At 33.6% G+C, this 17,923-nt stretch overlaps 2 protein-coding genes across 6 annotated transcripts in view; one reads left to right on the forward strand and one right to left on the reverse strand.

Moving 5' to 3' along the window:
- LOC140672522 (prominin-like protein) overlaps positions 1–13,652 on the forward strand; it is a 36,551-nt gene extending 22,899 nt beyond the window's left edge. Inside the window, exons 2-16 of one of the 5 annotated variants that reach the window (XR_012047910.1) lie at positions 53–320; positions 827–1,179; positions 1,446–1,567; positions 1,660–1,683; positions 2,256–2,267; positions 3,004–3,299; positions 3,418–3,567; positions 3,671–3,886; positions 4,167–4,722; positions 4,868–5,026; positions 5,245–5,366; positions 6,317–6,367; positions 7,771–7,932; positions 8,764–8,823; positions 9,637–9,751. Coding sequence is in view for 4 of the 5 variants with exons in the window: in XM_072904747.1 (XP_072760848.1) it covers positions 53–320; positions 827–1,179; positions 1,446–1,567; positions 1,660–1,683; positions 2,256–2,267; positions 3,004–3,299; positions 3,418–3,567; positions 3,671–3,886; positions 4,167–4,722; positions 4,868–5,026; positions 5,245–5,366; positions 6,317–6,367; positions 7,771–7,932; positions 9,637–9,750; positions 9,859–9,871 (2,618 nt within the window). In the remaining variant the exon portion in view is untranslated. Of the gene's footprint in view, positions 1–52; positions 321–826; positions 1,180–1,445; positions 1,568–1,659; positions 1,684–2,255; positions 2,268–3,003; positions 3,300–3,417; positions 3,568–3,670; positions 3,887–4,166; positions 4,723–4,867; positions 5,027–5,244; positions 5,367–6,316; positions 6,368–7,770; positions 7,933–8,763; positions 8,824–9,636; positions 9,752–9,858 lie in introns of those variants that run through there. The other 4 variants (XM_072904747.1, XM_072904744.1, XM_072904746.1 and 1 more) reach the window with 4 other exon arrangements.
- Positions 13,653–13,732: 80 nt separating this feature from the next.
- Ttc26 (tetratricopeptide repeat domain 26) lies at positions 13,733–16,737 on the reverse strand. The gene is made up of 7 exons (XM_072904748.1): positions 16,460–16,737; positions 15,791–16,317; positions 15,160–15,409; positions 14,883–15,092; positions 14,489–14,795; positions 14,113–14,353; positions 13,733–14,022 (listed from the first exon to the last, which is right to left on the reverse strand). The coding sequence occupies exons 1-7, from the start codon at positions 16,460–16,462 to the stop codon at positions 13,911–13,913; spliced, it is 1,650 nt and encodes a 549-aa protein (XP_072760849.1). The 5' UTR covers positions 16,463–16,737; the 3' UTR covers positions 13,733–13,910.
- Positions 16,738–17,923: the final 1,186 nt, after the last annotated feature.

Below are 17,923 nucleotides of genomic sequence, written 5' to 3' on the forward strand. Positions count from 1 at the left end.
GGTATTCAGCGAAAGCGGCTGATAATTAGACAAAATGTCTTGTGCTGTGCAGGTATGATCACCTTGGTTGACGGTGCACCGACTTTCGCGGACCCTCTGAAGGAATGGAAGATTATAGTGACGCATTATGGAGGACTTGCGGGCCTCGCTCTGATTGGACTCCTCCTGGCAGCTATTCTCCCCTGTGCCGGTCTTTTCTTCTGCTGCTGCAGATGCGCGGGACATTGCGGTGCTCGAAGCCAACCCTTCGACAAAAAGCACGATCATTGCAGAAAGATTATGCTCAGCATCGTACTAATCGGGGTCGCCACTATTATATTGTAAGATTATTTCTCTCTAAAAGACTCGGCAAACTTTTTTAAAATATAATTTCATAACAATTTCTTAATATTTTTTCAATTTCGAACTTTGCTCTTAAGTGTTTTATACTATATATTATTATTATATAGAGATATTGGAAATTAAACAAAAATAATGCAAAAATATATATATTTGCACAGCAATAAGGGCTCCAGAAATTTGAAAATTTCGAAAATACATTTGCTTTCTCCTATTCGAAATATTAATGAATATGTTATATATGTATTATATTATATATATATATATATATTGCAACAGTTTCACAATTAACTTTTCTCTCTCTTTGCGAAATTTAACCGGTCCGAGTACAACTTTAACCGCTTTCATCAAATATGGTATTAATATGAAGCATTCGAAACTTATTCAAGTCTTGTATACAATTCAATTAGAATAATGCAATTAGATTTCTACAACGGTTTGTTTTTATTTTTGATAAAGTCAAATGTACAATTAATAATAATCACAGATTCGGGGTGGTCTGCGCCTTCGTGACAAACGAGTACATGCAGGAGGGAACGAAAGAGCTTCCGACTAACGCTAAGACTAGTTTAAAGGACGTCAAGCTCTACTTGACTACCACAAAGCAAGAGATCGACAATTTGCTCAAGACCAATCCAGAGGAATTGGAAGTTACGCTCAACAATATTCTGCAGGCCAGTGGCAAAATCGTTACCGAACAGCTAGCGGAGTACTCGCATGCCGTTTCCCTCACTAACTTGAACGACATAGTCGCTGGCTTGGAGTCCATCAGAGAAGATTTGAGACTGATGAATAAAATAACGCAGGAATTGCGAACAAACGCCAGCCAATTAGACATTGGTACGTGACACGATCATCACTTTTCATATTTATTTAATCACATTGGAAAATCATTCACTACACATTCACACACTTGACTTCTTTCTTCATACAATTTTCTATCAAAATGATTTAAAGTGCGAAAAATTAAATTTACTTTTTACTTCAAGCAAATTTACTTAAAATATAGTCTCACATTTCGTTTGAAATAATTTATTTTTACACCGAATCATTAGTTATGTGAACGAGAATCTTAGAAGCGAAATGTTAATTTGATAATTTTTTAGTTGTTCGCGGCGTCAAGAAAAATCTCCTTCACACACTGGCTGCATGCACAACTGACAAGTGCCAACGAGTTCTTCACGATTACAAAGTGAATCAAATGTCGGTACAAGTGGACTTTGATAAAGTAAGTAGACGCATGAGAGTCGTTTTTTTATCTTATTAGCTAACTCAGCTAATTATCTGACGAGTATATTTTTTTTCCTTGTTTACACGCAGTACATGGACCGTTATTTTCCAAAGGTATGATTTTACAATGAAAGAAATTCTTTAGCAATGTAATAAAATTTAATAAAAATGTTCTTGGAGAATTTCTCGATATAATATATATAGATAGCAAAATTAATTTATAATCCGAAAAAAAAAAAGAAAATGTTGAGCAATCTTGAAAAAAAGTTGCATTTGTTGTCTTTGCACACATCACACACACACGTACACTATATCGAGGTCCAAGTGCATTGAAAATAGTGAATTTTTAATGTATCGAAACGGTAGATTTGTACAAGGCTTGCCTTGGCTTTCGTTTGCTTATAATAAGGCTTTTTAAAATCAAATTACTAATGTTACCGAATTTTACTGATTGTGAGCGATTAAACTTAATCAGAATTGATTCTTACTCTTTCTCAATTTTCGACATATCTTTCGACATATTGTAGATCAATGCAATTGTTTGCAGTCTTGCTTATTGCAATTTATTATATTGCAAAATATGTTTATCAATATCAAATATTATGGTTTCTTGCACATCGTGTGATTATTAGTAAGAAGAAGAGATACTGTATAAATTTGTTTGATTCCATGCTTGCCACAAATAGCTTCTAGCGTCTGTAAGTTGTAAGCAATAGCATGCAGTTTCTTCTCTTAAGTGTATAATATTTTATGTAGATATTACTCTGATTTGCATCTTATTTTATTATTTAATTATTATTTAATTTTGCAAAATAATTTGCACGCAAATAGAAATATTTGCCAAAATCCCATGTATTACATGTGTAAGTCTGTTACTAAAATTTCTTTCTTAGCATATTATTCGTTATTTGCATTTGTTATCGGGCGTACAACAAGCGAAAAGTATATCTTAATAATCTTATGTTTTCAAGATAATTAAATAGAATATACTTAAAGAAAAGAGATACTATTTTACAATTAACATAAAACATAAAAATTTAGCAATTTTAAAATACCTATGTTAATGTATCATTTTTAATCTTTACTACCAATGAAATACGTCCATTTTATATTTAAGATCCATTTTATATTTTTATATCCGAATTAAATTCTTTTTAGATTGCTCTATTGGTTTTAAGATATTACAATAGTATGCACATGAATATATTTTCTCTCTTAATTTTACTTATACTTTTATATTTTAACAAAATTAGATCTGATGAAAGTCAATGAATAAATGGCATGTATCCTTTGGTTTATTTATGAAATCGCATTTAGCACGAATCATACAACATAATAGTTATGATCTATTTTGTGTGATGAATTTTTATTGATATATGATTATTTCATACCGTTTGAGAAGGCACGTTATATTATATATATGGTACTTTCCAGCTGCCGGACGTTACATTCGCGTTGCATAACATCACTGTGCTCATGGAGAGTAATATAGTGTCAGAAGTGAGCCAAGGCAGGGATTCGTTTCTAAAGATACAAAAGGATATCCAGCATGCCGTTAATCAGACGATTCCCGTGGTTAGTGCGAGTATTCGACGAGCGTGTAACTTTCTGGCGAGCATCGCCAATAACATGACTGCCATCATCGATAGAATAAATGTCGATATAGATAGATATTATATTCGGCATTTAGAAGTTGCCCGGAACAATATAGATCAGTATTCTCCCTATAGGTTCGTGATAAAAATCAATGTATATCTCGTAAAGTATGAAAGAATATATGTATGTATTGTATAATACAATGGATAAACGATCGATATGTAATTATTATTAAATATCTCTTTATTTTAGATACTATCTCGGTCTTGGTATATCCGGTATTCTTTTGACTGTCTTAATGTGTTTGACGTGTGGTCTTCTTTGCGGTATTTGCGGAAAGCGTCCAGACGGATACGGAGACGATTGTTGTAATAAGGGATCAGGTGCACGATTTCTCATGATGTAGGTTGCAAAAGCCGTTGACATAAACTGAATATAATAAAATCCGTTTATTTTACTTTTAAAATTAATTTAATTTTTTTCTTTTTCATTTCATATACGGCAGGGCCGTGTGGATCATTTTTCTTTTAACGAGCATTCTGATGGTCATAACTGTTGTTCACATGATAACCGGCGTCATGGCTCAACGTGGCATCTGCGAGCCTTTAAAAAATCCAAAGGATAATAGAATGTTTGAGTTGGTCGACGACCTTGTGCAAATCAAGAGAATACTCTATCCGAAATATCCTAATGCGAATATTAACATGAGTTATATTGTTACGTAAGTACACGTGTCATATATTTTTGTATTTTAAAATTGTATAATCTGTATATTTTAGAGCAGAAATTTTTATTTCTTATATATATATATATATATATATATATATATATATATATATAAAATCTTGTATATATAATTTAATATAATAAATGAATCAAAATTATAGTATCAATCATAAAAAAAATACTACGTAAAATATAATACTTTAGTGAATATTAATTGAATCATGTTAAACTTGTGTATTGATATTTGATAGACGCTCGATTTTTCCTCATTACAGTAAATGCCATGAAAATGAGACGCTCTACAATGTGCTGAATCTGAAAAATGTATTTGACGTTGAAAGTTTACGCGATTACGGTGGGCGTTACGACATTAATGACACCATTCAACAGTTGCGCCGCAAGATTAGCCTTTCCCCCGGTGTAGTGATTCTAAAGGACAGCGCGAGATCCAAGTTGAACGATCTAGCGCAAAGCGGTCTCAGCGACATCAAATTCTATCAGTACGCCGAGTTGCTTGCCGAAAATATCACAAATATTAACTTGGAACATCTTGCGAAACAATTGCGGGAAGTTTCCGCTAAATTGCCGGAGGGCCAGGAGGAAATTAGGCTCAGTCTTGAAAAAAATGCGCACGACTTGGAGCATTATCATAGAGACTTGGTCATGCCGATGGCTATGCTTAGCGAGCAATTAAGCGCAAACGCGCTGATGCTACAGGAGAACATTAAATTTAATCATAGCTCAATGGCAGATGCTATTCACGATTTAGTGGATGAAGTTACTAAGGCGCAGCAATTTTTGAATAAAGATGGGCCGGAATACGTTCAATATGTATGTATCTCACTCTTTTTCCTTTTTTCTTGTTCCTTTTCATCATATTTTTGCAATATGTTATGTATATTATATATATATATATATATATACATATATGTATATGAATAAATGTAATTAATATTGTTATTAATATTATTGATAGCTCGCGACCAGATTTGGCAATGCGTTTTTGCATCAAGTGGATAACTTTCTTGAGCACGTGATTGAATCTGCGACTTTCAAGATTGGAAGATGCGCTCCCGTTTCGAATGCTTACAACGCAACGCTCGTGGCAGGATGTAATAAGATCCTAGATCCATTTGTGAGTATCGTTTTACATCTTTTTAAATCTACACAATTGTTGACTTTTTTTATCAAAATACATATAGCTAATTGTCTATCACTTGAATGTTTCTCAGGTGTTTCTCTTTAAACTTTAAGTATTCTAACAAGTAAATTTGTCGCGTCGAGACATTGTAAAATTAAACAAATCTTGCCAAGAATTAAAATTCATACTCTTATTTGCATTTAAATACACAGAACGGCTTCTGGGCGAGCGTCGGCTGGTGTTTGATCCTATTCATACCGACGATAGTGCTCTGTGTGAAACTGAGCGCTTTGTATCAAAAGTCGGATCCATATCCAGGACCTCTTGTCGAAGCGTAAGTGTCCATTCTCCTCTTGTAGATAATGATTCACGATTGCGATTTAAAAAACATATTTTTAATTGTTTTTGATTTTTCATTCAATCTATGGTGCATGATGATATTTGAGATACTAATGTGTCCTCAGTAGATATTGTCGATCGATATCATGCATCAAATATGAATCATTTATTAAACCGTTTATCAACTATCCAAACGTTAATTGCGCGAACTCGAGAGAAAAAAAAAAATAGAAAATAAGGATAATAATAACACATTTTACATTTTAAATTCGAAAAGAGATAAGGCTTTTCTTCTATCCTTTTTTTCTGCCAGTCTCAACGAACCTTTCTGGGCACCCCCTCATGTAGAAATTGTTGATTCCTTCATTTCCGTCTCGTAGCCATTCTCGAGCTTCCATATACCATGGCATGTACTTATTCGCGCTTTGTAACATCTTTGATAGTCGGCATGTCCTCGTTTTTTTTTTTTTTTTTTTCATTTACAAAGAATCTTTTCGATCCCGGAAATTCTGAAAGAATATCCTGGCTCGAAATTGTGATCTCTCGATCTCGAAAGGCCACTCAAAACGGAGATAAATATTTCAGATGTGTAATAATTATACATTTTCTGATAATATATACAGTTAAGAGGGATGGAATTTTGTACTATTGAACAAAGTAAATTTTATAGCGTTAGAATTACATATGTATATTGTAGTATATTGTAACGATAAACACTTTTTACTCGTGCTACTTTAATGTCGCAAAAGTATCCCGATTACACACGCTGTACATTTTCATACTGATCGCGCAAGATAACAAAATGAGAGATTACGGAAAATCTCTGTCTCATACTAGGACCTATCGTTCGTGTGGTCCATCGCGGTAGCTTAGCTTATGTTTAAAGTAGCCATCTAATGTGTGGAATGGTTGTTGGAATCTAACCGCTAACACGCTCCGTTACAGTGAATATTTGTATGACGCGTACGCAGACAGGGATAACATACCCCTCGCCCAGTAAGTATATCACGACAAAGCTACAATGTGCTCGCATGACCCACGTTTATTTCGAGAGATACACGCATGTACATAGAAAACATTATCGTCTGAATATGATTATGTCATTTTCTCCGCCCCGTTTTTTCCTTAAATTTTCATACAATTTTTGCTAATCAAAAATAATATTTTGTTACATGAAATATGAAATATTCGCTTCTCTCTTCTTCGTCGGAGAAGAAGAAGAGAAGCTATACTCTGCACTATTTTAAAGAATTTTAACATAATCGTTTTTGCGCAAATAAACCAGAAATGTGCATAATTTATTTTTTTTTCTTTTTTTTAAATTCAAATTTACAATATTAAATTAAATACAGTTTTTGTACACGTTTGAATTTAAATAAAGAGCTTTTATCAAATGTTAAAAATATATTAATAATATATGTTTTTTTTTATATCATCTCTCTCTCTCTCTCTCTCTCTCTCTCTCTCTCTCTCTCTCTCTCTCTCTCTCTCTCTCTCTCTCTCCTTCTCTCTCTCTCTGTACTTATTATTTTAAAGATAAAAATACATACATTTATACAATTTACAACAACGTGTCTCTATTTACGTATATTACTCTACCATATCTTTTGTTAATATTTTAAATATTTTACAGTTTATACTGTCGTGCGTGCACGTGTGCGTGTGCGTACGTACATGCACTCTTTTGCATATCAAGATTCTAATATTCTCGAGCTGACGTACACTCTTACGTTATGAGATATATTGCGTGATATATATCTATATATATGAATTTTGTTACGCATTCTGGGATTATTTGTCGCTTATTCAATTATACATTTCTATTATTTGGCATATTAATAATTTTTGCTTATGTAGAAGCTTTACTAGAAGACATACATATGCTGATAGACGATGGCTTTTAGAGTAAACACATAGCACCGGTTATAATCATCTGGGAAGTGTTGTTTAACCGTAGGACTGTATACTGATTGAGTTTGCCTAATAAAAAATTGAATAGTCTGACAATGAATTTATCTATCTTATTAAATTTTTAATAATTGTAACGAAAAATTAAATTATTTGTGTGCGGTTCTGCGGAATTAATACGCACTACTCAGAAAAGTGTTTCCCAAATGACGTTTTTCCAAATTAGTCGGATAATTAATTAGAAAAATTCGAGATATATATAAAGCTTAAAGAAATATCTAATTAAAGCGTTTTATGATGCGTGATGGTTTGAAATTTGACTGATCTTGGCGAACAAAATGGATCGATTGGGAAACATCGATCTAAAGATTTGTAACTCGATACACCGCGGCTTAGCGCGTACGACACACTCGATCTCTAACTCGCATGACGAGTGCTTGTTTAATTCGAACTCAAGTCCTAAGTGTAACAAGTTTTGCATTTGATTGCAGCGTTCACGACAAGAAGCACGTCTCCTATAGCAGGCATCATCCCGCGGCATATGTCGAAAGCTACGATGGTCCGGCGATGGGATATAACGAGCGCGAGAGAATCCCCGACGCTCATCAGAGTACGTCGCATCACGACTCGAGATATTCCGATCTGGCACCGAAGTAAGTTGGAGCGTTTTCGGGCCCATTATTACCTCATATTATTCCACCATGGGATTTTCTGGGGAAAGCAATTTTCTTCTCGATAGTCTCGTTACCGACACTGTATGCACATCGATTAAGACTTAAGACGTTGAAAATGAGACAGAGAGTTAAACGCCACACGGTGGCGATGTTACGTTAGATTTATACGAACGTAACGTCGTCCTGAAATTTTCTCTCTCTCCTTTTCTTTTTTCTTTCTCTCATCGTTTCATCGGTCACGTTTGATTTCTTTACAGTTTCACCCTATCGTGGCGAAACCACGAACATACCGCCTCTTCCAAAACAGAACCTCACAATAAAGTCTTTAGCGTATCACTAGAGTCGCAGTAAGTCTCTAATCGGAGCGCAATAAGCAATACAGCTTTCTATGATACGTAATGCTTTCACCTTGTTTGAGTATATATATATCAAATCTCTGGCGAGACTGAAAACTGTCTCTTCGTCATTTTCTTACTCGGCACGAACAGGGTTCCCACTCATCATATATGATATCGCATCGTTTTCGCAGCCTATAGAGCTTACAGCTCGGATGATCGACGTTGTTTTATCTGCAATTTTGGTGTAGAAGAACAAATTTCATATCAACAATCTCAGGAATGGAGCGTGTGATATTCGTACTTCTATATCCATAGCCATAGATTGAGCAAAACAATGTCGATTGTTTTGACTTCATAATTTAATGTGTGATGGTGACGGTTTCTGAGATTTACTTGTTGAATTGTAATATCATGTGTCGACGCATTTGATGCAAGCCCGATGGTCACGATTTTTTCTCCCGGTTATTTCCAGGTGAGTGGGAACTCTGCGGGGGGTCGACCTCTCGCGTCTCTCACGTATACGCCTCTGCACGTAAGTCGCAAAGACTATTGTTACAAATGTTTCTGCGTCCTTTTATGCATTCGTTCGATCTGTTTATTTTCTGTTTTATTATTTTATTTTTTTTTTTTTTTTTTTTTTTTTTTTTTAATTCATTTTAAGGTCACAAATAGCATTGCAAGAGAATTAGGCTTTTCGCAACAAAAACAAGTAAGAAACATCTGAAACAGGGTCCAAGTGATTCTTCAGTTTCCTCTCGATTATAGAGACGCTTATCTTTGACTATGGAATATAGTATATTTAATAAAAGAAGCAATTATATACATATACTTACATCATACATATACATACACGATGTAAACTCGTACTACTCGTCGTGTCGAGTAATATCCATTCTGTAACGTTAATTTTTAGTTGAAAGGTACTTTTCTTCGCGGACAAGCATGTTTATTCTCTTCAACGTGTGTCGTGATTATATTTTGCAATTGTAATCGAGACAGTCAAGTTATATGTATGATCTTATACTTTGATTTCGCTTCTTGGGCGGCTGCTATATCATATGTTAGTTCGCAAATGGCATTTTACTGTGGCAAGGACACGATATAGATGCGTTATGTTTAGCCCTTTCACTGCCAAAACCTACTTGTACGTAAAATCTTTTTTTTTTTTTTTTTTTTTTTTTTTTTTTTTTTTATGCCGATCCTGCCGAACAGCGGAAAGGGTTAAACGAATGAGTACAACTCATTAGAAAGTGCAAATGCTATGACGTAACTTATAAAATTCAAAGTCGAACGTTGAATGCGGCTGAAAATAATTATCAAACTCACGAATGTTGTTATATTGCAGAAATTGGGACTTTCCCAATGGTTGTCCACCAAGGTATCAACCAGCTGCCGGAGCTCCGCCTCCCTTAAGCACCGAATATGAACGACCGCCGCCCTATTACTATCCTGGACCGGGGCAAGTATTATCAAATAGTTTTAAATAAGCATTTTCAAAACTATCGCTCTTCGCGGTAGTTTGATTATAAATTTCAAGAGAAGGAAACATTCTCATCTTGTATTTCAGGGATAGAAATTAGGAAACAAGTACCGTGGCATGCACGAAAACTGCACTGAATAGTGTGGCGACGCACAGCCTCACGCGCAGCTACAAGCGAACGTTCAAGAAGAGAGACAAGACAGGATTTAAAAGAGACTACGTATAATACTTTGTTCCCGTTTGTTCCCGAGCGTGCCACGGTTTGTGCGAACACCAAAAGTTAAATTAAAGACCAAGTTGATACAGACTGAAATAGGCCAATGATCCTTTCGCGACATATTTTTTTTTTTTTTTTCCTTTTATAAAGCGCAAATAATATGTGATGTTATGCGAATGTTTCATTTAGTATTTTTGTAAGAATTAATACTCGTATATTTTGGTACCGCGGAAGGAACATCATTCTAGATTAATGCGATTTGACTCGAGGATATCGAGTCTTTTCGTTTCTTTTTTTCCTTTTTTTTGTTTTTTTCAACGTAGAGACAAACAACGTTGAATTTTTGGTTTGCTTGATATTCATTTTTTTTCAAGCAGTAACATCAAATACTTTTTATTATATTTCTTTGCATTTTCTCTCAGTCAAAGTAAATCATATAGCACACGGATAGAACAAGAAAATCGATCGAGAAAAAAAAATCAAAAGCGAACAAGCCGATGAGACAAAAGAGGGTTTTCCTTTCTTTCAACAATATATAAAGACTGTATGCGACACGTGAAAAGCTGCGCATATCTAATCGGTCGAATTATATAGCACAAATTGTATGCTGCCAATCCAGTGCATAGTTTTCCGTAAAGGACATCCGTTATACATATATATATATATATATATATATATATATATATGTATATATATTAATACCGGATCCTGTCGATTCACCTCTTTGAGCACTGAACAAATGCCATATAAAAATGCCAAACGACACACGTGTGATTATTTACACACATTCAAAGACACGTATCGAGTGTGCGCTATGAGGTTTATCACTTTGGATCTCGTTCATTTAGCTGAGAAGAAAAAGTACGTTAGAAATTGAATCTTATATTCCGCCGATGTGCTCCCACTCATTTATGGCGGAGAGAAAATTTAGGTGGCCACATATATATATATATATTTATATATATATATATATATATATATATATATATATATGTATGTGTGTGTATGTAGCCACTATATTATAAATACTCTGTGTATATGGATTTTTAAGTAGATTTTTTCTTACTACACTATCTTACTGTGTAACTTGTCGATATAAGCGATGAGACGATTCTTACGCCGCGTAGATCGCGTTTAATCGTTTAATCTCGTCGTATCTAGGCGTCGTATGAATCCTTCGATGTGTGTATTACTGCAACATCCGTCGTCCATTCGGGTACAGTAATTAATCGAGCACACAAATAATGTGCATGTAATTTCTTGCTCATGCATAATTTATATATGACGAATCTAAGGAATTTCCGTAGTATATTTACTATTATAAACTTATTACTATTATGAACATTGTTTTTTAATCAAGTATTCAACTAAGAATTAGTTTAATTATATAGTTTTTGCTTTTAGAAAACTATATCTAATATATCTACATCAACACACAAATTTTTAGCTAATGTCACTTAAATCCATCAAGTTTATTAGGAATTCAACTCTGCTAGAAACTAGAAATCCAGTTATCCTTCATAAAAGAGAAAAAAAAAAGAAAAAGAAATTATTTGCTTTTGTTAATAAAGCGTGTATCATTTTTGAAGAATTCTTATTTATAAAAGATTCGTCATTTAATGTAAACTTACATTATTCGATATTGTTGAAAAAAAAAATAAAAGTTTCGTAATATTATTTTGCTGTAACTCGAAAACAAGGGACATTAATGAAGGATGTTGTAAAACAATAATTAAGGACGGATCGACACCGAAGCGTTCCGGCTATTGCTCTCGCACACAACAGAGATTGATACCGGCATAATTCTGTTAAATTCATATTTTCATATCATATGCATAATCTTTATTTTGGAATAAATATTAAACATTTGATATAGTTTTTTCTCGCGTATATTTTTAAACCGTTTAAAAATTAAACTTGAAAATTATGCCGGTTTTAATCCTCGATAAAAAATTATCAGAATTGATATGAGAAGTATGAAAGCAAAATTCATATTTTACTATCTCTATTAGAAAATACGTTTTTTTTTTAAATGTTTAAAATTATTTCAAAGTTTGTTTTTATTCAATTTTTTCCGCACATTGTGAGTTTCGCTTTGATATTCCTCGTATATAACATTACACATACCCACCGTGCTTGAGCGCCAAGTATTGGAATTGGAATTGGCAGAAAGTTAGTCTCGCTATTTTTCTTCATGTATCGTATGTAAACGCGGTGTGAATGGGATGTAAACGCACGAAAATAGAATATTAGAATGAGAAAGAGTACGCGAATGAAAAGTGTGTGAAAATGTGTGTTATGTATACGTATACATGTGTATGTGTGTGTGTGTGTGCGTGTGTGTGTGTGTGTGTGTGTGTGTGTGTGTATGAGAGAGATAATTGTCGCAATTTATAACAAAATAAAATTTTGCAAAAATCTCCGCCGTATCATTACCGTATCTATACTAGTAACGTAATCCTGCTAAATCTTACGTCTTAATCTATCAATATTCGACACGATGTATGTATGCATTACGCGACTCGAAAGGAATAATGATGTTTAAATTAATGGTACGTAATAATCGAATATAGTGTGTGGATTATCTCGTGAAGCTCTTACACTCGCCAATGCCTCAAGCATACAAAAGCGACAAAGTGCGTTTCGGAGAACGAGTGCTACCACATTAACATAATATTATCCAACAAATAAAAATCCGTAGCATAGTGCGCCTGAAATTCCGCCGAAAAAAAATGCGAAAATGCTGAAATTTCTCGATGCTATTTTTATAATGTAACGACGGTGTGTAGTGATGACTTGTATCTTGTATCGGGCACTCTTTCTCCACAAACACATTCAAGTAAACGCGGTGTGGAGAGCTAATGTGGATCGAAAAGAGATTGTTCTTTTCATCATTTTTCAGAAAGAGATGAGTTTGTGAAATTAGTAGAATCGGATTGAAGAGAAGAAAAGAGAAAAAGACATTGAATATCTTCGAATATATTGAAAATACATCTCTCTATCATATTCTACATTTATTATCATTATTTAGTATGTACATATGAAATAATTCCACTTGAAAAATTTTATATATGCTTCGTGTGCAATAAATTTATTATCTAGTTGTAAAATTCTTTGACAATTTTTGTAATCGTATTCGCTAATGTATTCACAATCGAACAATTTGGTACACATGTTATTTCCTCTCCAATCCGATTCAAGAGACGGTAAAATTTCTTTATCTGTCATGACATTGTTGCATTAATAGTTAATGTTAGAATATTTACTCTTGTCTGCTCAATTTCCCAGGATACTAATATTTGAAACGGCAAACTAGTATCCTCTTCTTCCTTTTGTCCCTCCCTTCTTTTTTTTTTCATATAAATCATATTAAATCTACCGCCATTCCACCGAAAATGTTTTTGATAAACTGCAATCTATATAGACAAGCAAGTTGTACACGTATTAAAACACTTGCGGTTTTTCAAAAATAATTTGCGTATAAAAGATTGGTGGAATAGAGACAAGTGTACGAAAACTATTGCCATGATGACTATGATGTTTTTACAACTCACCGATTGTGTTTGTTAAAATTATTATTATTACTATTATATTATTACTATGATATTATATTAAAAACATGAGTGTACTACACCAGTTTAAAATATATCTATTTTATATTAAATCGATAATGAGGTGTTATTTCTAATCCGTATTACAAATTTCTGATGTTATTAAACCAGTTTAGTTTGTAAGAGGTATACTTATTGTTGGAAGAGCTCACACATTTTGCGTGCATTGTTATTTCACGTATAAAATAGGAAATACTCCTCATTATAACAAACATTAACTATTATATTTTCTCTATACATGCATTTCAATTTTACAAAAAGGTTAGTGAAAAGATTGTTTATGGACGGAATCGATATCATGATATTTGACGTTAACAATTTACTCTGTTATCCTTTCCCCATTTACGCATAACGCGTATTATCTGCTCCACTTGAGAATTGGATGTCTTTTTAAGAAGCTGTATCACGTCTGACAACAGTTCTCTATACAACAAAAGACAAAATTTATAAATTAGTCGATATTTATGTCTCATGATATTTTACAAATGTGTGTAATATGCAAATCATACATACTTTGGTAATTTTTCTGCAACAATGTATTGAAAAGTACCACAACATGCGCCACGTTTTCCTTCCCAATGTTCAGGACTTGGATCCATGCGCTCTAGCATATCAAAAGCCTTGGCTGCGTACCAGAATTCACCTACTTTGTAACACGCATTGGCAATCAATTGAAGTAAATTGAAGGATTCTGTTGATGTGTCCATCTTCAAGTACAATTCCCAGGCCAGTTCAGCTTTTTTATTCATTACATCTGAGTATAAAGACAAGTAAACGTCAGATTATTATTACATATATAATTTGTGCAAAAGAAAATTTTAATAAAAATTATACAAATATGAATATAAATAAATAAAAAAAGTATATATATATATATATATGTTCTTACAACAATATGATAGAAGACTGATGTAAACGTAGTCGTTTTTATATTTTTCAGTATGTATTGTCAAGAAAGCTTCTTCCGCTTCTTTGAAATAACCTGCCCCAGTTTGCGCTTGGGCATAATTAAAGTTAAAATTGTCTTGATTGGAAAAGTATGTTTTTATAGAATTCAGGTATAATCGAACCCGCTCAAATTGTCGATAAAGGAAGAAGAAAGAAGCCATGCATTGTCTACCGGGTATAGTATCGCATTCCGACGCCGAGGACCCTACTAGTTGAAAATATTGTTGTGCCGTTTTTATGCTGTCGCGCTAAAGAAATTTTCAATAAATGAAAAGCTTTAACGTCATGTGTAATTAAGATGCAAACTAATATCTAATCGATTTAATAGTACATACAGAATTAGCCTCCTGACCCATAACAGCATTGACTATGCCCTTCAAAATATATTCTTGCGGAACTGCAGGTTCCAAATCTTTTATCAAATCGTAGGCTGCTTTGACATCGTCTTGTTTTAAATAATATATTACTAAATTAAGTCTGGCTTCAGGTATAACGTCGACCAAGTTGGGTAAAATTTGCAAAGCATTTTCACCACCTCTGAATACCTACACGAAGAATAAATGAAAGAGATTCGAAAAGCGAAACATACATAAAGAAGTTGCAGATTCATACAACTGTGTTGTGGCGTATAAGATCATGGCCGAAACTAAAGGAACTGGATATCTTTTCAACGAGCTGCTTCATCTCGGTTTGTGCAGCATTTCCATCGTACAAACGAAAATGATTACATGCTTTCAGATTAATTGCAATTGCACTGTCTGGATATTTTTGCAGGTAGACTTGAAGCACTTCCTGAGCTACATCATAATAATCCAGCTTGTAATAGCATAACGCTACGTATACATTTAAAGCTAGATAATCTCTGAAAAGAAAATACATTTACGAGAATGACTTGAAACTATATTTGTTTTATTAAACGGAAATTACGTTTTGTTATAATTCTAGTGGGAAATTAAATATATCAGAAATATTCTCGTGTTAAGGAAACGAGAGAGGAAGAAAGATACCTGCAATTTTCCTGCAGTTGGGTAAGGAAATACAATTCGGAATCGGTTCTGGAGTCACATCTTTTAGCAATTTTCTTTCTAAACTTACACACATGTTACTTACAAAAATATAAAGTGAATAAATATGATTGCAAAAAGATGTAACAAATAATGTACTAACCAGGTATATTTTTTTAAAAATTCCTTGTCAGCGAAAAGGGGGGAAGAGAAGGGGAGAAAATATTATCGTTACCAACCTGTTATCCAATAAGATTCTTTTATAAACATCAATAGCTTCTTGGTAATGAGCTTGTAAATAATGAATAGACGCTAGACTGAGTTGATCCTCAATAACATCCTGTAACATTTGATGATATTCCATTAATTTTGATTCATTGCCCATCTTGTGAGCCAAGTGGAACAGAAGTCTGGTTTTCAGTTTGCCGCTTGGTGCATCCTCCAAGATTTTTTGTGACTCGGGATACATGCCCAGATAAAAGTAACAACACGCCAGATTTGTCAAGACATTTGGAGGTACGTAATCCTTTTTCCTCAAGTTTTCGTAGATTGTTGCTGCACGCTTGTAATCGCCTAAATGAAACGCGCAATATCCCATCCATAGATCTGTTTCCAAGTTGTTACCGGTACTGTTATCAAATTCCAGCAACGTCAAGGCTCCGATGTAATCTCGTTTCTCTAGGAAATCTTCCAACTTTGGTATTTCCTTATGTGACGCTGATTTACGAACACCATCGGACGAGGCTGGTTTAGACCTCGACAAGATCTATTACAAATAAAAAATACATTTATATCAATGATAAATTATATGTCAATTTGTTTTTCGTTTCCCCATAAATATCAAAATTGCATTCGTATTATGTGTAAAAAATTATATAAAAATAAAAATATTAAATTCATAAATTTACCATTTTTACACCGTACACATATACGCGTATCTCTCTTTCTCTTTATCGATTATTTCATTTCATAAAGCGCAAAGCGCGTTGGCAAGCAACAATCAAAACATAACAAACGGCAAGCATTGCACGTTTACATTAAAAATATTTCAATCTTTTCCAAAGATACATCGCGATGTAAAAGATGTGAATAATTATGATCCTGTTAATCTCTCTCATGTTGTCAAAGAATTGAAATATATAATTCAAAATTGACATTTCTGCCCGGTACTTCCAAATACATGCCGATTTTTCAGTGTCGAAGTCACGCAGCGCCAAACCTTGTTCAGTGGAGATTCGAACCCTACTTGGCCGAGACTCAAACCTTGCTTAGTACAGATTCCAACTTTATCAACGGATGGATTTCGAAAAATTTGAATTTTATTCAAGCAAATTTATTTATCTACCTTTCAGTCGTCGTATATCTTGGATCAGACATTTAAAAAAAAAATGAAAATAGTAATATTCAATTGGAAATTAATAATATAATAAAATATATACACATTGGCGAAATAATGTCGATAATACAGTGCTGTAATAAAAAGTCAAAACTTGTCTGACTATGGTTCTTGTCTCCGCTAACCGCAAACAACGAGTTTTGTATTTTGTCCACGTTTTCCTCATTTAACAGAGTATTTGATTTGGTTTTGTCAAGTTTAGTCGACATATACTTTTCATTATTTGCAGCTAACAGTAAGTGAAAACATTAGCGCAGGAGCATGTTCGGTTTGAAACGAAATTATTGGAACAATATATATATATATATATATATATATATATATATATATATATATATATATATATATATATACACACATATAAAATTATGTATTATTTTAGGTTATGGGTAGGCACTGCTGTGTTTCGGGATGTTCTACAGGAGTGAATTTACCTTCTCATACATTTCCTAAAGACGAAACTATGATGAATAAATGGAAGAAGGCTGTTTACTCGGAGAATATTCGGGACTTGAGCAACGAGCAATTGAGAAAATGCGTTGTATGTTATAGGCATTTTGCGGATAATGATTATGAAGCGACGTACAGGTTACGAAGATTAAAACCCGGTGTTATACCGTCGTTATATCTGCCAGATAATGGCAACAACAACAGTGAAGTGGATAATAGTAATAATAATACCGAAGTGACTATAAAAGAATCCGAAATGATGAATGCAAATACAGCTGTTGAGATGGAAGAAATTGAAATAATAGAGATTATAGAGGAGGACGAATCTGCGGTAAAAGTATCGCAAAGCACAATTAGTCCAACAAATAAGGATCCCCCGAAATCTCCCTTAACGAACAACATAACGGAAAATGTATCGGACGAGCGCGTTGTATTGTACGAAAAACACTTTCACAAGTTTACGCCAAAAATGTGGAAGTTATATAAATTATCGTGCGTATTGAAAAAGAAGCAAGAAATTTTTCTA

Source organism: Anoplolepis gracilipes, chromosome 13 (assembly GCF_047496725.1).
Source record: "Anoplolepis gracilipes chromosome 13, ASM4749672v1, whole genome shotgun sequence".
NCBI classification, from domain to species: Eukaryota; Metazoa; Arthropoda; class Insecta; order Hymenoptera; family Formicidae; genus Anoplolepis; species Anoplolepis gracilipes.

Excerpts from the sequence above, each read along its gene's own strand:
- Ttc26 (XM_072904748.1), bottom strand. Across the intron at positions 14,354-14,488 it reads CAGTCTTCTATCATATTGTT|ATGTAATGAATAAAAAAGCT; the intron begins GTAAGAACATAT and ends CTTTATACTCAG. Across the intron at positions 14,023-14,112 it reads GTTGCAGAAAAATTACCAAA|AGAACTGTTGTCAGACGTGA; the intron begins GTATGTATGATT and ends TTTGTTGTATAG.